This window comes from Astatotilapia calliptera, chromosome 10, assembly GCF_900246225.1.
Source record: "Astatotilapia calliptera chromosome 10, fAstCal1.2, whole genome shotgun sequence".
NCBI lineage: Eukaryota > Metazoa > Chordata > Actinopteri > Cichliformes > Cichlidae > Astatotilapia > Astatotilapia calliptera.
Window position 1 is genome coordinate 11,486,751 of NC_039311.1, and position 22,011 is coordinate 11,508,761.

Consider the following 22,011-nt stretch of genomic DNA (forward strand, 5'->3'; position numbering starts at 1 on the left):
GGCTGTCTGTCTGTCAGCCACAGACAGACAGATAGACAGACAGACTACTCCCTATGGGAAGATTTAATAACTTTTTGTTAGAAAACTGAAAAACATGAGCTGGAGAGTAATTTAAAAATGGCTGAAAATGAGCATTACTCACTCAAATTCACCTAAATCCTTCCATCCATTCATCCATTTTCTTACGCTCATCCAATTCAGGTTCTCTGAGGTGGTTTTGGAGGGAAGGGGGGCTGGAACCTGATCCCAAAGGGAGAAGCCATGCAATACAACCGTAGAAAACAACACAACTGAGCATGCACACGCCATGGCAGCAGATGGCGATAATGAGCGACAGCTCACTCGTACGCATTAAAAAAGAGGGGGAAAAAAAGAGGCGAAATAGATCCATTGACGGGCGGTTCAGTTGTTATCAATAACGGATGTGTGGGATGTGATGTGGATCATAGATTAAGCGCCACATTATTTTGTGCTATGAAAGTGTAAAAACTTGAACGACTTCGGTTGTTCAGCTGCTTCGCAACATGTCTGCAGTGACGCTGAGGTAAAACCGGCGGTTTACAGTGCGCTTGTTTAGCGTTGCTAGCAAATATAACGGCAAGCTAGCTTAGCCACTTGCTAACAGAGTTAGCTAACTGTTATTTAAACCAGAATGACCGCATAGGTAATAATACTCGGGCCAGTTCAAGTTTAGTTTAGTAGTAACATAATAGTAATGGAGGTAGGACAGCACATTAGGCTATATAAATCGAAAAACGTGGCTTTTCGTAAACAGTTCTAGAAGCCTTTTCTTAGCTAACTTTGGAGGAGCTGAACGTAGCATACATAAGCTGGCTCATAATTTGAACTCAAAGGAGTGCAGTGATTTATAGTACACTCCCGGGAGCAGAATCTGATCTCTTTGTGGTTGCTTAAAAGTCTGTCCAATCCAAACAAGCTGTGCTGACCACTTGTAAATAAGGGGGCATCAGAAAGTAGTCTTCATACCATGTTAACCTAGTTAGCTCTACTTGTAGATTTGAGGTTGGGCCTTTGTCTCGTGTGAGAGGTATTTACATCGATCAGGAAAGTGAGTTATTTCTAATTCTAATGTTGATCAGGTGAGTGTAAACTTTTTAGCTGGTATAAACGAACAAGTTTTGGACAAAACATAGGTTATGATTATCTAAAACGGAAGTAAGTACCTCTATATAGTTTAGCCAGATTTGTGGGGATAATACGAAATGCAGTTTTTAAATGATTTCAGTTATTAAGCGAACAAAGCTACCTGGCCCCGTGTGGAAAAAGTTGTTACAAAGCCACTAATAATGTTTTGCGACATCCTCCAGTGAATGCTTCAAGAAGACCAAAATGAAGGTTTTGGAGTGGCCTAGTTCATTTGATTGAGACAGGCATCACCATAAACCAGTCATTCATGCTCAAAAAACCGCCAATGTCACGGAATTAAAGCAACTCTGCAAGGAAACCTGAGCCAAATTTCCTCCAAAGCGATGTGGAAAACTATTTACCAGTTATCACAAATGCTTTATTTCAGTTCTTGATGCCAACAGTGGCAAAAGCAGTTACTAGGTTTAAAGGGCAGTTTTTTTTTTTCATGTAGGTCAAAGTAGGTTCGGATAGCTTTTTTCCCCTCAATAAATGAAATAATCATTTAAATAACTACATTTAGTATTTACTCTGGTTATCTTTGTCTGAGCTAAGAAAGCAGACAAATACTTTTCCACAGCACTGTATAATCCGAATTGTTTTGTTTAATCAAATAAACACTGCCCTGCTTTTTTTCCTCTCCTGTCCAGCAACTCTACCAGCAAGCTAAATGTATTGGTCAACAAACTTCATGAATACTTGGCTAATTCCACTGAGGACAGCAGTGGCACAGCAAAAGTTGAGGATGCTGATGGTACATCTTTTAATCACTCTAACCATGACTAATGGAAACACGTTTACATGCATTACCAATTTATTTTTTACTGATCTTTTGTTCACAGGTTTGACAAACAGGTGCTGTTCTACTTTGACAGAGGTAAGTGAACATGCATAATAAACACATGTCAGTGTAGTATGTGTGTTTGTAGTGTTTCGTCATGTTGCGTAACACTGATGGCACTAATGGTGCCATTAACGGTTTTATCTGGATTTAGTAAAAACAACAGCCCTTCTCCAAAATGTATTAACACAGACTCGATCTACAACCTAATCTAGAGAGACAAATAACAAATATTTGTCAAGTGGATAACTAATGCGTATAAAATGTCAAGTAGATTAAATTCTGTTCTTGTACACCTCACACACATTGTCTGTATCAAAGAATCATAGAGCCGGTTCATCCACTTACATGTTTTTGTTGCTGTTTTATTAGGAATAGCGATAGTCTTAACAATTTGTGTCACAATTTCTCTCAAATACTCAGTTATTTTTGTCATCTGAGCAGTAGTCTAACTGTATGGAGGTTGGAGGTATCTGTAAAACATATTTGCTCAGTATTATGAAAATTATGTCATGTCCTTATGCTCTATTCAAATGACTCACAGACTCAGAAAAATGTTTTAATGCATTTCCCTTTGGGATACTTTTCAACACAAAGCCATGATGACCATCAGCCTAAATAAACAAACCGTCTCGTTTTGCAGGCTGGTGCTGATGGCAAGTACTCGAGGCGGTGAGTTTATTGTGTGTTTAAAAGTATTTCAACCACAAAATTTGTGGTGTGCATCATCTCCTTTTTTGCTGTCCATGTAGGTTTTTAAACTTTGTTAAATATAGCTCATTTCTCTTTAACTGATGTTACAGAAAACCCTCAGTTGTCATGAAGCACTCTGGATTGGATGAATCCGGGGACTCAAATGCAAGTGAGGACTTGGTTCTTGGACCAGTTAATGCAAATGGTCACCTTGATATCACTAGATTGCCTAAAGGTAGGTCGTAAGGTTGTTGACTGCACACACACTGCTACTTTGACACTAAACATAATTATTTATACACCATCATAACATTTTCCTAGAAAGTGGGCTAGTGTTTCATTCAGAGTATATCGTTGATAGACTTCACGTTTATATCTGCATGTTGTTGTTGTTGTTTTTGTTTTTTTTTACTTTATGATGAAGTTAACAAAATTAAGTCATTGTAAATGTGCTGGAGTGCCTATAGGGTATGCAGGATCTTCAAGTCTGTAACTGGCTTTGGCTTTCTAATTTCATATTTAATAATGATGGAACTGTATGATTACTTTTTGTTTGCACAGGCACTGTGCTGGTCAGGCCTGAAGCAGTCGACAATGGCAGAGATGATTTCAGGGGCCCGGAGTTTCGCAGCCGGAAATCAAGCGTAATGCGGAAAGAGTTTTCAAGAAGACGTGGAGGTCAGTTACTACTCCTATGAAATTGCTCACTAGCTAATGCTCAGGCAGGAATTTTAGTATAAAGAATCAAATCTGCAACACATCAAAAAGAGAATGTTTATTCTATTAGTTCTATTAATGGTTTAGGCACAAATGCTCAAGTATTTAAAGTAATATGAAAAAAATATCACTTCACTTAGTATCTAAATAGTCATTATTTTGGAAGAGAGCCTTCTGACAATCCACTTTGGAGATTGCAGTGCCTCACTTTTAATCTCCACTGCCTGAGTCCGGTAAGGGATCTCGCTCTTTTAGATTTTACCAGGAAAATGTACTGGGTGTACGTAAAGATGCAACAAGAGAAGCTGTCCTGCAACCCATTCTTTATAACCATGTAATTGCTAATAATGGAGCTTTTGTTTCCCAGGAGTTGAACACATTGGAATTGTGAGTTGCACTGCGTGTGGCCGACAAGTTAACCACTTCCGGAGGGATTCCTTGTATCGCCACCCAGTTCTGAAAGTCCTTATATGCAAGGTGAGTCTGCTTATTGATATACTAGAATTTTTTATTTCACCCACTTTTTGAACGTTATCAGAACAATATAGTCAGTAAGTCCAAAGCACAGAAAAGAATACATAACTTTGTGCTGTTAAATACTACATTTATATTCTTTGGGTTTTTTGATTGTTAATCATGAACATCATCAGGCATATCAGGTAGGGCTGCTCAATTAATCGAATTTTAATCACGATTACGATCTGGGCTTTCAACGATCATTAAAAATGACTGAGCCGATTATTAGCCCCTCCCTCGTGCTTTACTCTCGCGCTGCTCCGTGTGGTAAATCAAGCGCACCGCTCTGCATTTCGAACACGTGTCACAACAATTAAGAGGACCCGAGGGAAGCTCGGAAAGCTAAGCAGAAGTTATTTGGAGAGGAGAGTGACTGCCGTTGGTTGAAAAGAGGTAAAAAAAAACTTCAGTGGTGTGGAAACATTATGGGTTCGCGGAGTCAGACGTGGATCAAGTAGACATAGTGTGTAAACTTTGCTACGGTGTAGTAGCTGCACCACAGAGCAACACTGCAAAGTTCACTAAACATAGATGTTTACATTTTTCATTTATTTCTTATATTGCAAACATTTGCACTGTTACCAGTATTTGCACACTATTTTATATTACTTTTTAAAAGTCATTATTCAATACATTGTTATTGTTAACCCTTTAAAGCCGGTCAGAGCAGCACGCTCCGTTTTGTGTAACTATTTTTAAATCCCTGTAGAACCTTGTAGGCCTTAAAAGCCTATACTGGTGTTTTTATAAGTCATGTTTGACTTTTCTGAATAGTTTCTGGGATGCTTAGAACTCAAATTGCACTGCTAGAACTAGTTTATTTTGATGCACATGCTGTTTTCTTTGCAAATTTGCATCATAGGATTGTTTTTTTGTTTTTCCTGCAGTATATAAAAATTGCTGTATTTCCAAAATAAAACTATGAAGACACTCAAAATAAATTTCCTGTTGTTGTAAACTATTTTTTGCAACTTTTTTGTATTTAAAGTTTTGAGAGATAAACCTCTTAAATTTCTCCAAGTAGAAATATATGTAAAAAAAAAACAAAAACGATTTTCAATTTTTTTGTAGTTTATTGCACTTTTTTGCAATTAATGTAGTTACTATGGACTTAATACATACATATTATTAAAATATGGGCTATAACAGTTGTATTGATGTATAGCAACTTGAAATGCTCCCACAAATGGCACTACAACATGCAAAAAAAATAATATAAGCTCTGGCGGACTTGGTTCTATGGTAGGTCTTAAAGGGTTAAATAAATATTGTCAAATAATCGTGATCTCAATTTCAGTGAAAATAATGGTGATTATCATTTTTGCCATAATCGAGCAGCCCTAATATCAGGTGTTTTTAATTCTTTTAAACCTCGGTCCTTATTTGTGGTGCGGCTCATAATTTGTCTTGGTGATGTGTGTTTATTCTGTTGGCCTTGTGTGGGTGGCTTCTTGTCATGAATACCAGTAAAACAAAAATAAAACTACTGTCATGCACAATATTGAGCCAGACTGATTTGTCAGCACTGGGTTTGATGCCTGATTGAAAACAATAGCAAAACTGAAAAAAGATGCATTAAAAAAACCTGACCTCAAGTATATTGATATCATCAACAGAATTATATTTTTCACCTTGTTAGTGTTTATAATACATTGCTCAGAGCTGTTTCTAATTAAATGTTTTGTTTTGACAGTCTTGCTACAACTATTACTCAAGTGATGACATCAGCAAGGATTGTGACGGGATGGATGAGCAGTGCAGGCACGATTTAGTAGCATTCAGTCATTTAACTGAAATATTAACATTTCCATTAACTCACTTTTGTCAGCCACATTTATCATCTCTCTTTTCCCCTCGTGCAGGTGGTGTGCTGAAGGAGGCAACTTGATCTGCTGCGATTTCTGTAGCAATGCTTTCTGTAAGAAGTGCATTTTAAGAAATTTGGGAAGGAAGGAACTGTCGGGCATCTTGGAGAGCAAATGGTACTGCTATGTGTGTAGCCCAGAACCTCTTTTTGACCTGGTCATGGCTTGTGACAGTGTCCTTGAGAACATGGAACGTTTGTGGCAACAGCAGCGCAAGAGGAATCGAGTCGATCCGGGGAAATCTGAGATTTTCAACATTTTACCACACTCACCTCAAAACATTTCTCTGGATAAATGGGATCACACTGGTATGGATGGAAATGTGATGTTCAACTACAGCATGCTGCAGGTTTCCAAGGACATTACCAAAAAGGCCAAACATTTAGTGGACTCAACAAATACCTTAAACCAAACTTTTGTCAATTTCATTCATAGTGTGACACAAAACAAACCAACACCTGGTGTTCGCACTAGGTACCTGAAGTCATTTTTGGAAGTAGTTAAAGGCTTGAGAAAATCCCTAGCAGGACTGGAGGATAGCCTTAAGGAAGAATTCAGTGATTTGGATGTATCGAGCAATTGGGAAAAACTGCTTAGTGACCACTTTGATGGACTTGTAACAGAAGCAGAAATGGAGATAGACATACCTGATGACAGGTGCTTGAGTGACTTGCAGAAATTGGCAGCTGAACATTTAGAAGATAACGACTCTGACTCCAAGGGCTTTGCAGATGGGAGTCTACAAGACTGTCCGGGCAAGGAGATGGTTTCAGGTTCACATAAAGCCAGACAGAGAGCACAAAAGATTGGCCTGAAATCTACTGAAAGCGGCGTTGACATGACTAAAAAACTAGTAGTACAACTTACACCTGTAGCTATGGAGCAGGAGCCGTCATCTGCGCCCCCCAAAACCGAGGAGGGAAAGAAAGATAAGAAGTCAAAGGAAAAACATGTATCAGAAGATGAAGAAACAAGTGGTAGCAAGATGAGCAATGACAACTCCAGTGCATCTCTGTATCTAGAAGAAGAACAGGGCAATAGACGTTCTCCTCGGGTGAAGACAACCCCTTTGCGCCGACCAAGTGATGTGAAAACCAAAACATCTCTCTCAGTAGGAGACAGTGACAGCGACTCTGACACTGAAGAGGCCCCCAACACGGTGCCTGCTAAAACAACTGAAGAGCAGAGTCTGAGCAGGACAAGAGACGACTCTGATTCAGATGAAGTCCCTGCTGCTCTGCTTGAGCGAGCAGCGATGACACAAAGTTCTGATGAACCCCAGAGTGATGAAGATGGTGGTAAAGCGTCGCCAAATAAAGTGGCGAAAAAATGTCTCTTCTGGCTTAATAAGAACACTCCAATCTCACCAGAGAATATTAGGCGGAAACGCAAGATACTGGATCGCACCCCTGAGGCCGACTCAACTAACAGAAGAGTCAAAGCTCGCGGTGAAAGTGGGACGGACTCCTCTAGCGACGAGCAAGACTCGCAAAAGAAAATAAAACACTTAAATACGCTGAGGTCAATAGGGAAGCCTCATCTTGTCAAGAGAGGAGAGGAGGGTGTGGCTAGAAAGCGGAGTAGGATACAAGGTGAGGACGCTAAGACTAAATCTCGTCAGGAAGCAATGGATTCATCGACCTCATCAAGTGAAGAAGAACATGACGATGACTCTGGGAGCGATGGAAGTGATCAGAAGATGAAGCCAATCACAGAAGATGTGGCCTTATTAGGAGCAGCTGCATTCCACCAATCGTCAGGTGAGTTTTACAGGTGTCTAGATCCATTGTGCAAAAGTCTTGAGCCACCCCTTAATTCTTCATATTTTACTTCCAACAAGTAAGACTGCAATAATTCTTCAGGCTTATTGAAGGTCATTGGCTGCCTTTGCACTTTTTCATTTTTAGCCCAGTCCTTGTACCTGACCAGAGCTACTTACCACTGATCTATGAATCATTTAAGCTTAAAAAAGTCAACTAACCAGTCACATAACAGAGAACTTAGCAAAGAACCAATTTTAAATTGTATCTTTAGGCACTTTGTTAGTAGCAGCTTGTTCCCATTTCTTTTGCACAAAAAATGCCAAAGTTAACACAGTTTGGCAGGCATAAAATATTATTTTCGCACCAACAAAGTGATGCCCAAAGAGCTATTGAGCAAGAACAATGTATCTCAACATGGCATCCAGCATGTCAGTAGAAAATTTGAGGAAACAGGGCAAGTGTAAGGACAGAACAAGAAGTGGCAGGCCTAAAATAAACTATCTACAGCAGATGAACAGTATCTGGGTCAAGAGATTAGGAAGCATGAAAAAAAATCTAGTAAAGACCTGAAAAAGCACCAGTGACTGTCAAGAAGGAAGGGAAACTTTGAGAAATGGCCCTTTTTAAAAACATGGTGGAAGCTCTTAATGGTGTGAAACTGCATTTTAGACAGTGGTGCTGCCAATGCAATAAAAGCATATCTGGATAGAAAAACACACAGTGGAACACTGTCAGTCATTGATTGGCCGCCCCAGAGAGAGGATTTCAAAATTGTTGAAGCAGTGTGAGATTATATTGATAGAGAAAAGAACAAAAGGCAGCCAACATCCAAAGATTTGTTTGAATGTCCTTTAAGAAGCCTGCACAACTACTGAAGATGGTGTTGAAGAATAAAAGTGGTCATTTGTTTTGCTTTTATATTGTGTCACCATGTATGTTTACATGTTTCAGTAAATTGTTTAACCTATTTTCCATTTTCATAGCAAAATATAAAGAAATAAGTGATGGCTCAAGAAGTTTTAACAGAATTTTGTGTCATTAGTGGTTCGTCATGAATCATGAAGTAAGAACTGTGACAAAAATAAATATGAATATTTTCTTTCAATGTCCACACAATCCAGCATTCACTTTTTCTGGCAATATATATGTTTTCAAAACGTAGCAGCTTAATTTCATTTTGAAATTCATGTTTCTGATGTTTGTTCTTATAGGAGATGAGGAGCAGTCTGGGCCCTCATGGGCAGCAGAAGATGACGATGATCCAGAAAATAGGTACGGTTCAAAAAGCCCGGATGTAGAGTTTGTAAAGCAAGTTAGGTGTAGAAGAAAAGCTGCAACTTCAAATCCTGACGTCTGCGCAAAGTCTAGCAACACCCATGTCATTAGGACTCAGTTACAGCCAATTCAAACACGACCCAAACGTAGCTGCAGTAGGGCCCCAGCGATCAAATACACATTCTAGAGATAAAATCGTGACGTGGTTTTTGTTATTGATAAGCAACGTAATCTGCTCGTCTTTGTTTTATTTTTTACATTTAGAAATACAAGAACATTTTAGTATTATTTCTTATATCATACCTGCGTATTCTCCGTGGGACACTTGGCTGATGTTAAGAGACCCACTTGAATGAAGGAGGTCAAAGTATACATTTGAACAGTGAAGCTTGTTTTGGCGTACAGCTTAACCTGAGCACCACGAGTACAGGTGTGGTTTCATTGTGAGTATAAAAGTGAGCTTCGATGTACTGTTCATTCTGTGTTTTTACAAACTACACAAAAACAACATGGAGTGGCACTATTGACTGAAGTAAATGGAGTGTTGTTATTTTCCAGGTGAAGGATAAAGTTTGAAACCTGCCAGCAACATTATCTGCACATATTATGACTTTAAAAACAATATAATTTAATCAAAACCTTTTTCTGTTTTATATTACAAATGGGGAGCGATGCTTGCAGAGTTGCAAAACATGTTTAAAAATTTTATGCTTCACCTTTTTTTTTTTTTTTTTTTTTTTAATACCTGCTCCTAGCTTTAATGGTCACAGTTGTGGTGTGAGCATTCAATTGTGGGCTAGATGGTAAAAAGATTGTCTCAGATCAGTTTATTCAAAAACCAATGTACCTGGCTCTGTACATGTGTTTAGATTCAATTTATTCAGCTTTTGAATAATTTTAGGCCCAAAAGTTTGATGCGTGCAGTCCCTTTTTGTAATTTTTCTACAGCACAGGACCCGAACGTCACACACAAATGGGTTTTTATTTGACACCACAGAGTTGTTGCATTATAAAAGTGTTTACTTTATTGCTGCACTTTGAAAGAAGTGCCAAAGTGTAATTACCTTTATGGTATTGTGAGTGTCTGTAAGTCTCACGATTTGTTACATGGCTCCTCTCACAGTCCAACAAACAAAAAATGCAAACTTTTGTTAGTTTAGCAGCTCTCAAAACAGTTCTCAAAGTCTCCCACAGCCCTCACCTCAAAACAGTATCATGAGCTGAGGATACGCACCCAGCCTTCCAAACCAGCTATTGGGTTTTATGCAAGTTGTGGTAAGTTAACCACCAGCTGCAGTAGAAGTAATGTGCTTTTTTTTCATTAACATGTTTGATAGTTAAGTGTTTGTTTGATGCACCTTCAAGGCTCTGGTGTTTACACTCGGCCATCACGATGTATAATCTAGTACAATCTAATTTGATAAAATACCTCTGTAATCTGGTATGTAGTCAGCCTTCTTTGAAAGTTAGGAGACTCCCAACAATTGTCTTTGAGCAAGTTTTTACTTCATCTCTGGAAACAAGTTGAAATCCTGCTGCACCGCTGACACCCACAGTCACAGCTAATGCACTTTGGAGCAGGCTTTGTGTCAGCCTGACACTCACTTGCTTTCCTGTGTGCTCATTCCAATGACTTAAGTCAAAGCGTGTCGACATGCAGGTATTACTTGCTTCAGTTTGTCAGGAGTCTCAAATAAAAGCTAGAAATCCAGTCAGTTCACTTGAGCTCTGAAAACTATTACATATTGGTAGGGAGTAGAAGCTGAGTTCGAAGAAGTTGAATACTTTGAGTATTACTTTTGTTTTCTGACTGAGATTATCTTACGTCTCACACTCATTTTCCACCTCTTTACCTCTGTTAATATCTTTCTGTCGAGCTTTCTGATACCAACCCTTTCCAATGGAAGTGAGTGAAATTTGATTACTGCTCTTGGAGGCTAAGCCCAGAGTAATAGCACAGCATTTGTGCAATACCATTGAAGTAGCTAAGATTTACCGTAAAGTGCAATCAGAGATGAATCCTAATCTCCTTTTTTCCCCTCTAATTTAACACCTCGCATCTAAATTTCTTCATTTGGCCTACTCTTCTCCCAAATGATGTACGTGCTATGCAGTGTTCTTTAGAAACACCTATGCTTTTTCTAGTGTTTTGGCCCACTTTCTACACACAGACTATACATTACTGCTGACCATTAAACGTAATGACTGAAACTTGCAGCCGGTTAAATCCTGCTTAACAGGAGACCCAGCTTGTGCTTTTACTCACGTAAAGCAGATGAAAACATTTATTTCAGAACAGTGATTATAATCGTGATCATTTCTACCTTATCTGAAATGAGAGTGGGCTGTGAAACAGTTGTTAGAGTGCAAAAAACAAGCAACCAAGTTTACACTATGTCTTTATTGATGTGACTTGTTTGTTTTCTCATGTTTTTTTCAGGGCGGATTTTCTGACAGCACAGCAGTGAATGCAGTGCTGTTAGGCGACAGTCACTTAAATCTGGGATATTGTAGCCTCCTATCAACATGAATAGCATCACATGACGTCTGTGTGTAGTTGTAGTGCAACTTTATCATGGGGAAAATGGTCAGCAGAAATGTAAAGTTTACATTGTTTGTAGTTACTGGGCTAAAACGTAGCATGTGGCTGTGTTCATTTTCATTTCAGTGTCTTTGCGCTTTCTGCTGCGTCTTTCTTCTAACTTGAAACATATCAAATGAGATTCAAGACTCTCATCTGTTCCTGCTGCTGTCGTCTAACATTTCTGTACTGTGTGTACTTTAACAATAAGTTCTCACCGGACGTTGGATTTGGTATCAGTGAAAGTGGTGCTTATCTGATGTCCACTGACCTGGATTATAGCCTACTTGAAAACAGGGTCAACCCTGTGGGAGAAATGGCTGAAGTAGGATGCAGTAGACAAACCCGAGCCAGATACGACTCATGCAGTGTTGGGTCCACGTAAATGGAGTTTAAAGGGGTTATTTATTGTATATATTCTTCAAAACACCACATGGTATTAAAACAATGAACTTTTTACATGTTTTTTTTTTTTTACGTGAATTTTACTGCAGTTTGAATATACTTCAGCCATTTTTGAAATGTGATACCCCCTGGGGTAGGGAAAAAAAAGTTAATGTTTCATTCTAAGTAAATCTTTATGTACAGTAATTTTCTGTTTTTGTGTCCCACGTGTAATTTGTCCCCCTTTTCAAGAAAATTGGGAGAATCATGATTATATTGCCTTTTGGTCGCTTCGAAAGATTGTAGATCTTCAAATCAGAGCTGTCACAGTTTAAAGGATGAGCGGAATACATGAACATAATGTCATTTTTGCAAACATATGTCTGTCAGACTCGAGCAAGAAAAAAAAAAAAGAGGGAAAAAGAAAGAAAAGTGTTACTCGCGATTTCCCAAGGGCGAACAAACTATTGAGAGTTTGAGACTATTGTTTTTGTGTGTGAAGAATCCTTGTTTGTCGTAATAAATTCTTACTCTTAAAAATGCCTCTGTCTCGTTTTTCTTTTGCTTTCTATACTAATGTTTTGAATATGTCTTTCAGTGTTGTGGCAGTTCTTTTTAATTGGTCTGTGAAGCAACTACAAGAGCTTCAAACTGGGCTCATCACTTAAAGACATAATGCGGATCCACTAGAAGCGACTCACCATATATAGCTGATTTCTTTTTAATGCCACCAGCTTTTGGAATATTGGCAGCTGAGCACTTAAATGATCATTTCTGTGTAATATAGCCCAAATATTACCATATTTTGTTGTAATGTGTAACAATAAGTGTAAAAATATCCAGCTGAAGACAATGAAACTGATCATGAAATGAACTTCAGGTGCCTTTTCCTTCTCTTCTACTTTTGAAAGAATCGCTAAGAAATTGCTATTGGCCCAAATTAAATCCAACTACTCCTCGGGTGATGATATCTCTTCAGATGAAGAAACACAGGAGGATGAATCTGATTCACTGAGTGACAAGGAGATCAAACGAGGCAATGATGGTAGTGGAACAGATGAAGATGGTAAGTTTTTTTTCTTGGTATTACAAGTTTTAATCTTGTGCATTTCCTTATGAATAGATTTTCCAGATTTTATTTAACCAGTATCTCAGTTATGAGATTAATACAAAATTGCGAAGCTATCCCAGTGGCAGAGGGCTGTTATATCACTTGGGGTGGTTAAAGAGCATAAATAATAATAATGATAGAATATGTCTCTGATACAGGGGAAGACTTTACCGAAGATTCATCTGACTACTACTCTGATGGGCCCATCTCCAGGCACCACCTCCTCCGTCACAAACTTATCTTAGATGAGGGAACATCAAGTAACAAGGATGCACCAAAGAGCAAAGATGGAAAACGGGAGCGCAAAAGAGGAGCCAGGAAAGAAAATCAGAGCTGTAAGAATAACTTAGACAGTGATCAGATGGAACAGGAGATGAGTATCTCGTCTAACTTGTTTTCTGTGAAGCCGACAGTGAAAGTGAGGCCGACAGCGATGAGCTGGATGAAGATGCTGGGATGAGTGAGGAGCTGAGCGAGTCGGGTGACGAGGCTGGTGAAGACAAGCTCAAAAAGTATGTTTATTTCAACTTCCACTGATAAGAATCAGCGTTCAATTCAGTTAAATTTATACCGTGCCAATGCACAAATTGTAAAGACCTGAAAATAATATAAAGAAGAACGCAAAGGTTAGATTTGAGCAAGCAGCTTAGTAGTTTTAGATTTACTGGATAACCTGATCGGCACAATTTCTTTTTTTTTTTCCTTCTTTTTTTGAAAACATACTTTCTTATTTTTAACTCCAGAGCAAACACAAAGGTGAATGATGAGCTTCATGGTTACGAAAAGAAAACGCAAGTGGCTTACATTTTGTTGTCAGACTCCAGCAGTGAAAAGGTATCGAATTATCCTCTTTTATCTCTTTATGAATTTATGTGTTATTCTTCTTATCTCGGCCTGTTTATGTGTGATACCATAAACCTTGTCCAAAAAACAACAACAGACAACTCTCGTGCCTGATTGACATACTGACTGTTGGATTGTTCTCTGGACAGACCGATCAAGAGGATGCACCTGAGGAGGCCCGCGAAAATAAAGTCACCCCGAAAGGACGCAAAAGGATTCGCAGAATAATTGAAGATGAAAACCTTCGTGCTGAGACTCAGGAAGCCCTGAGAGAGGAGGAGGAGAGATGCAAACGTTTGGCAAATAGGGAACAACAGATGGAAGACAGGAGAGAGGTACTGCGCTAAACTTCACCATAGCAATAGAAATCAGTGTTTAGAGCAGGAAATGCTGATAAGATGCCTTGTACCTGTAGATCAAGGACACCGAGCACAGCACATGCAACGCAGTGAAACTTTTTAGGACATATTTGTTTGTGTTGCAGATCATTGTCATAGAGGATGAGCTGTCTCAAGTGGCGTGTCCCGTCACAACCAAGCTGATCCTGGATCAGGATGAGGAGACCAAGAAGCCTCTCGTTCAGGTGCACAGGAACCTGGTCACAATATTGAAGCCTCACCAGGTGGACGGTTAGTTTCTGTCTTTTGTGTTTTGCTTTGCAATCATGTTGATGCTTAGGGCAGTTAGATTAATTATACATTTTTAATTTTGTGTTCATTAAGACTTTGTGTTTGAAATCCACGTCTCTCCTAAAACTTGTCTAATATGAGCTAATTGTATTTAGCTTGTTAAAAAGTATTTAAAAACACCCCAAAAACCTAATCACAATGTCATTCCCCAAGGCGTCCAGTTTATTTGGGATAGTTGTTGTGAGTCTGTGAAGAAGGCCAACTCCTCTCCTGGATCAGGCTGTGTACTGGCACACTGCATGGGCCTCGGAAAGACTCTGCAGGTAAAGACACACACATGTCCACCCTTGATATGCTAGTTGCACAGAATCACAAATCGCACTCCCTGAACCAAAGATTATTTTCTGTCTGTGCTTTCATTTTTGATACAGCCCGGTCTTTTCAGAAAGTTGTGATACTGTGTGAAACGTCAGGAAAAGTAGATTGCATTTTTATTTATGTATTTGAACATTTATTTAGGTTCATTTACTGAACATATCAAATGCTGAAATTGAGTATTTGTTTTATTGAAAATATAAAAATATCTGCTCATTTTATGCCTTGAGACAGTGAGATGTTTTTCTTTTCTTTTAGCAAATTGCTGTTTCCTATTTTTCTGAGCAGTTCTGTTGGGTCAATGGGTGACAGGCCTGGACTGTTTCGGGCTAGTTTAGCAGCCTGACTCTTTTTTGCTTTCAGTCATGATCTTGTAATAGATGTAGAATGTGGTTTGATGTCATCTTACTGAAATAAGTAAGAACTTCCCTGAAAAAGATTTCAAGTGGATGCCAGTAAATGTTGCTCTAAAACCTGTCTGTCTTGTTCAGCATTATGGTGACTTATGCATTCTATGTTCACTTTTACACCCCTATAGCATCACGAATGCTGACTTATGAATTGTGTACTGTTGACACACTGTGGGCTTTATGGTCCCTCTCTTCTTTAGCCTAGTGAATGCAGAGTCGTTGATTTCGGAAAACAGAAATGAAAGATGTGATCAGTCATACTACAGGGACGTTTTTCACTTAATCTCAGTCTGTTTTAAATGAACTTGTCCATTAGAAGGGGACAGCACTTCTGGATGTGTCATATTCATAGTTGTCTCATTTGACAGGTGGTGACGTTCCTCCACACAGTGTTGCTGTCCACAGAACTGAAATTTAGAACTGCTTTGGTTGTGTGTCCGCTTAATACCATCCTCAACTGGGTCAGTGAGTTCAGGAAATGGCAAAACAACATGGGGGAAGATAAAGTCAAGGTAACCAAAGAAATTTAAAAGTGTTAAAATTATATATATATAAAAAAACAAGGCCAGAAATCTTTGGTTTGCCTCATATGGTGTCAGCAACATGTCCTTATTGGTCACAGGTGATAGAACTGGCTACAATGAAGCATAACTTGGGTCGACTCAGAGCTCTGCAGAGGTGGCAGAGAGACGGAGGTGTGATGATAATGGGGTATGACATGTACCGCATCCTGTCATTAGACTGTAAAATCAACAACGACGAGTGGAAGGAGGAGTTTTATCGCACACTTGTGGATCCAGGTCCAGTGACTTTGTTATGGCATGCTACTATTAAAAGACTTTCTATTTTAGGTGTCGTGCCTTTGCTCATGGAATCTGATGTTGTTTTTCCTTTCAGGTCCCGACTTTGTGGTTTGTGACGAGGGGCACATCCTGCGTAATGATGGCTCTAATATCTCCAAAGCTATGAATGCCATCAAAACTCAAAGAAGAGTGGTGCTGACTGGCACGCCACTGCAGAACAACCTCGTTGAGTGTAAGTCTGCAGCACTAGGTCATCATAACTGTGGCCATGAAGTCCTAAAGTGATTACAGAGAAACATGGGGATTATAATTAGTTTAAATAAGTGCATGATGGTGGAGTTACTCTCTCAAGTGTCCCCATTTAAACAGGATTTGCAGTAATTGTAGTCATCAAATTTTGTTTCCTTTATTTGTGTTCAGAAGCCAGTTGTGTAGTTTGGTTTCGATGCTTTTAACCTTTTTTTCTGACCAGGATACAAAGCTAGTTTGAGAGCTCTTAATTTGCTATGCTGCAAAGTGTCTGTTTGCTCTTCCACAGCCACTTCTTTCATTATGCAGCAGGTGTGACCTACTGCTAACATCCCTGAATGCTGTGGTTTGTTTGATTTATTTTGTTGCTCAGTACTATATCACACCTTTGAAATTCTGGTTGTAGTTCTGTTCGCTTCAGAACATCGACAACAGACATGAGAACATCCAGAATTTCCTGCCTTTGTAGATCTGTCTGGTGATGCCAAGCTACTGATTTTCTGCTTTGACTTATTTTATTTGTTTCATTTCGTTATGTGGATTCAAGTCAAAGTATAACATAGTGTTGGCACTACAAAAGTTCAGATCAGGCTTGATTTTTCCCTCTTTTTTTCTGACCAATCAGGCCACTACATTTGGCAAAAAGTGTACTTGCTCAAAAACGTACCACGGTACTGAATATATTGGCATGATTTCTGAAATGATTTCTCTGCCTCCTCAAATGACCACTCCGCCAACATCCTGAAAGCGGTCGTCATACCAAACCATGAAATTCTCCCTGCTACTGCCTCCTCTTGAATACTGAACACACCCAGAATCTCTGTTTCTTCCTTTTCGAGTTTAGAAACATCAGGATCAGCTCATCATCGCTTGATGCTGACTCCTTTTTTCCATAGTGTGTTTTTAAGGACAAATCTTCTGCAAAATTGGGACACTTTTAGTGTTTATTTACGTTACGTGACAAATTTGCATCCAAAAAAACTCTGAATTTTGATTTGTTTTTCACAATGTGCTCAGTTTTTAAAGGCTTTTAGCCTAATCTATTAGTTGTTTTGTTTAGAAATCTTATTGCGAATACATATTTTGTTCCCAGACCACTGCATGGTCAATTTCATCAAGAAGAACCTTCTGGGCTCACTGGGCGAATTCAGGAACCGCTTCATCAACCCCATAGAGAACGGCCAGTGTGCTGACTCCACCCCGAAAGATGTCCGAATCATGAAGAAGCGAGCACATGTACTGCATTCAGTGCTAGGCGGATGCATACAGGTAAAAATAATAGAACATCTGAATGCTCTCTTCATTGCATTTATATTCCAGCTCACAATACTGTGTTTGTCTTTTCCTTAGAGAAGAGATTACTCGGAGCTTCGACAGTTTCTGCCTCCGAAGTATGAGTACGTGCTGGCAGTGAGGGTTTCCCCACTTCAGTATAATCTATACCGATACTACCTTGACCATTTCACAGGTGCGGATCTGTATTGTGCCCTAAAATAAACGTAAAATAGATGTCTTTTTTTTTACTTGAAGAGTTTATAGATGGTTGTGCTTTTTCCCAGGTGTAAGCTCCTTACATAACAGCAAAAAGATGAGGCCTGGAGCAAACCTGTTCAAGGACTTTCAGGTCCTTGGCCGAATTTGGACTCATCCATGGTGCCTTCAGCTCAGCTACCTGAGCAAATTAAAAAAGGTAGAAAGATCTCCGTAACTGCATGTTGATTACTCATTAGTCTGAAATAACATGTTTTTCTTTTTCTTTTGCAAAGAAGAGTAAAGGTAAAGCAGCAGATCTGCCCAAGGATGCAGAGACCCCTATGACTGAGGCTGAGAGGTAAGACCTCTTCATTTGTTATTCATTAAAGCCTAAAGCACCCCTAAAACAATTCTGGTGGGTTATGGGAATACTAAAGACCTTTCCTTTAAGATGTATTCTCAAGCAGTGGTGGAACAAATACAGATTGTAGACCAACTGGCTATCCAAGGAAACATGATGCATAAATCTAGATTGAAAAATGGATGTTGTGTAGACAGGAAGTGTATAAACTCTGGAAGTGTCACTAATAAATGTGATTGTGGAGTTTGTATAGAATATTTGTATACGCCATATAGATTTTGGTAGTCAAAGTACCCTAAGGCAATGTTTATGCAAAGTTTCATCAAGATTAGTCCACTCGTCCAGGAAGAGATGTGGAGCATGCATACATATGCTACAATGGTTATGTTTATTTCTTCATTTTTAGCTGGTGTGAAGGAATGAAAGAGAACGAAGGACAAGAAGGGAATAACACTCACAACAGCACACCAATTATTGATGATGTCAAAGTTGTCTGTGCAGTGGAAGGTATAAAAGCTCCACATGCCACTAATACTCCAACAAATATAGCTTGTGAAATGTGCTACAGTTTTTCCCATTTTATGTCTTTAGCAGTAGAGAACGCACCCATCAGCTTGAAGCCTCCGAGTCCCGATGAGCGCTGGTACAAGGATCTTCTCTCTGAAAGAGATGCCAAAATCCTGGAGCACTCAGGGAAGATGGTGCTCTTGTTTGAGATCCTGAGAATGGCTGAAGAACTGGAGGATAAAGTGTATGTTTGTTTTCTGATATGAAGCAGATTTAAACAAGTGATCTGCCAGCGTCTAATGTCATAAATGCGTTTGTAGGATTGTGTTCAGTCAGTCACTGATCTCATTACACCTGATTGAGGATTTTCTTGCGGATTCTCACCGTGCCAGAGACCCATCAGCATTCAAAGGTAGTATTCTATTAATGGGAGAGGAAAATAATGAGTTAAGAGGAAATGCCTGTTTATATTTTTATGCTTTTTTTTCCTCCTTGTGTTTAAATTTTAACAGCGGGCAGCTGGGTTAAAAATGTTGATTATTACCGCTTCGATGGTTCCACCAGTGCCACACTGAGGAAGAAGTGGGCAGATGAGTTTAACAATCCTGTAAATGTCCGGTAAAGAATGTCTCTCTCTGTCACATCTTTTATATGAACTACACTGATATAACAGAAGGTTCGGATTGAATTTGAATAATCTTTATTCTAGCGGCCGATTGTTCCTCATCTCAACAAAAGCTGGCTCACTTGGCATCAACCTGGTGGCTGCTAACAGGGTGATCATCTTTGATGCCTCATGGAATCCCTCATATGACATCCAGAGCATTTACAGAGTGTACCGCTTTGGTCAGCTGAAACAAGTGTTTGTGTACCGCTTCTTGGCCCAGGTAAGCTTGCTTTTTTATTTAGTAAATTGAGCTCCACAAAGTCTTGACCTTAAGTCAGTTGTGGCCTCTCTAGTAGTTTAGAAGAAACGGCACTGTTTAAAAGTCATATGTGCTTCTTTTCTACTGTGCCACTGTTGTATGTTCTGCACATGTTACATCAACAGATGAAATGTTTAAGATTGGTCACTAAATAGTCCTTTTCAAATTAAAACAACATCAGACGTAAACTGAAAAGCGATGCAAAAATGTATATGGACTAATTCTTGCAGCTGCAACTCTTTTATTTAGTTATTGTGATTGTTGTCATCTTCAGGGCACCATGGAGGAGAAAATCTACGATCGGCAGGTGACCAAGCAGTCGCTGTCCTTCCGAGTAGTAGATCAGCAGCAGATTGAGAGACACTTCACCTTTCACGAGCTGACTGAACTTTACACATTCGAGCCAGACCTGCTCAACGATCCAAACTCTAAGAAAAGCAAAAGACCGGCTTCTGTGTTGCCAATGGTAACGACAGTCTTAATTTTCAGTCTCAATCTTACAGTCTTAATCTTAGTCAAACACCACGCAGGTGTTTGACTAAGATTTTGCAGCACTAGATAACTTCTTGTATGTTTCTCAGGATACGGTTCTGGCACAGCTGTTAGAAGACTGCAAAGACCACATAGTGACTTACCATGAGCACGAATCCCTGCTGGACCATAAACAAGACGAGGAGCTCAGTGAGGCAGAACGGAAAGCTGCTTGGGATGAGTATGAAGCTGAGGTACAGGACTGCTCACTGCAAAGCACTGATTATCCCCACCTTTTACATCATATGCATATGAGTAAAACTGTCTGTCTTTACTCAGTCACACCCAGCCAGTGTTCCAGAGACCTCTCACCAAGATGATTTGGATTTAAAAACCAATGAGCAGCTATTGGTATAAATATGTCATTTTATCGCCTCACTGTTTAGTAACATTTGTGTTTTATATTATATATTAAGTAAAAATGTCTCTACAGGAACTGCTTAACAAAAGCAGAACAACTGTTTCAGTGACCTTCACGGCACTGCAGAAAATGAGGATTCACACTGTTGAGGAATACATGTTTCTAATGGTGAGTGACCCTCATATCCTGTGGCGATGGGCATTTTTTTTAAGGAAAATAAAGTTCTTTAAATGTTGATTTATGTTAGTTTTAAAAAGTATTTAATTCACTTTAAAATTGAAACATATTTTGCAAAATCTTTTGCATAGCTGTACTTGTAAAAAAATTCATTCAGTGCCATGCTGGGCCTTTTATGAATGTCGGTCAGTTTTTGGCACTGTTTTGTGTCATTAATGTCAGTAAACACTTCTTTGTCCTCCAGCTCCACAGTGTTTCTGATGGTGGATTGTGTTCTCTGGTCAATAATTTTATCTTGGCTGTTCATACTCTGTGGCTTTGAGTCACTGAATAAATAGGATTTGCATTAACAAGATCAGCTAATCCTGGATCAACTTAAAACCAGTGTTTTCACAAGGCAGTGGCAGATAACAAAATTCAGACGACTCACAATGCAAACTTATGTAAGTTGAGTTCAAAATATTCTGTTACAGCGGCAGCAGTACGCCCAGTTGCCTGAGGCCGAGGTAAAGAGCAAAGCTGAGGTCTGGAGACAATACGATCTGAAGAAGCAGGAACATTTATATGGTTTTTATCGAGACGCTCTTGGACAGCAACAAACAGTAAGTAATTTGTAGACCTGTGAGTGCACCTGTGTGTACGTACTATTGTACTAATATACATTTTTTTCTATCATTCCCCTTCTTAGCTCACATTCAGAATACAAAGCATACTGAACAGTCGAAGAAATGATGCGACTCAGATGACTGTGAAGCAGCCTGGACAGACTTGAGCAAGAAAATTATCTTTGTAGGAGGAGAAAGTTGTAATTTTTGTTTTATTACTTATTTCCTCCAGAAGATTGAATGTTTTACAAGAGTAGTTTGCACTGAGCTTCCAAAGTTGTTTAAACGTAAACAACAGGCCAGCGGTGTCACTTTGGTTTAGCACTTTTTCAGCCTTTTCACAGGAAACATTATCATGTATGTAGTTGTAGTTGTTCAGTTGCTTGGCTGTTTCGCTGCTACCAAAAGCTAACTGGTGAATGTGCCTTAATCCTTGACCTGTTGATTAACTCTTAATATTTTTCTATATTAAATTAAAGTCATATAGTAGACACTTACTTTTTTCATGCTTTAAAGTGCACCTTTTATATTTTCCTTATCTCCTGTCACATGTTGATGGTATTGATCATTAAATATGACTTTTCAAATAACGAGGTCAGTGTTTGTACATCTAATCCAGGCTTCAGGCTACTTTGAATGTTTTGTGTCAAGAGGATTTTTTCCCCAACTATTTAATATGTATGACATAAGTGTTCCTATTAGGGTCAAACATACAAATCTTCTGTTTACAATGTAAGCTGAAAAAGAGCTAAAGGGTTTGTTTCAAAAGATGAATGTAAAAATGATGGAACCAAGGCCCAGTATTGAACTTTGAATCATATAAAGCTGTACCAGATGGCTATGTTTTTGATCCCACAAGGGAAATTGTT

General features: G+C 39.0%; 1 protein-coding gene across 3 annotated transcripts; it reads left to right on the forward strand.

Moving 5' to 3' along the window:
- Positions 1–212: 212 nt before the first annotated feature.
- LOC113030252 (transcriptional regulator ATRX-like) lies at positions 213–21,733 on the forward strand. Of its 3 annotated transcripts, none has more exons than XM_026181500.1 (35): positions 213–544; positions 1,797–1,900; positions 1,989–2,023; positions 2,631–2,659; positions 2,791–2,915; positions 3,242–3,358; positions 3,765–3,874; positions 5,607–5,674; positions 5,776–7,538; positions 8,753–8,813; positions 12,693–12,847; positions 13,051–13,227; positions 13,299–13,404; positions 13,636–13,726; positions 13,885–14,070; positions 14,220–14,364; positions 14,578–14,687; positions 15,518–15,661; positions 15,772–15,949; positions 16,047–16,184; positions 17,295–17,470; positions 17,552–17,669; positions 17,761–17,891; positions 17,968–18,032; positions 18,442–18,542; positions 18,630–18,786; positions 18,863–18,954; positions 19,055–19,160; positions 19,252–19,429; positions 19,743–19,934; positions 20,050–20,193; positions 20,279–20,350; positions 20,433–20,528; positions 21,011–21,139; positions 21,226–21,733. In XM_026181500.1, the coding sequence occupies exons 1-35, from the start codon at positions 525–527 to the stop codon at positions 21,307–21,309; spliced, it is 5,703 nt and encodes a 1,900-aa protein (XP_026037285.1). In that variant the 5' UTR covers positions 213–524; the 3' UTR covers positions 21,310–21,733. The 3 variants fall into 3 exon arrangements, with proteins under 3 accessions (XP_026037285.1, XP_026037284.1, XP_026037283.1); XM_026181499.1 differs by having other exon boundaries at positions 17,971–18,032; positions 18,627–18,786; XM_026181498.1 differs by having other exon boundaries at positions 214–544; positions 18,627–18,786.
- The last annotated feature ends 278 nt before the right edge of the window (positions 21,734–22,011 follow it).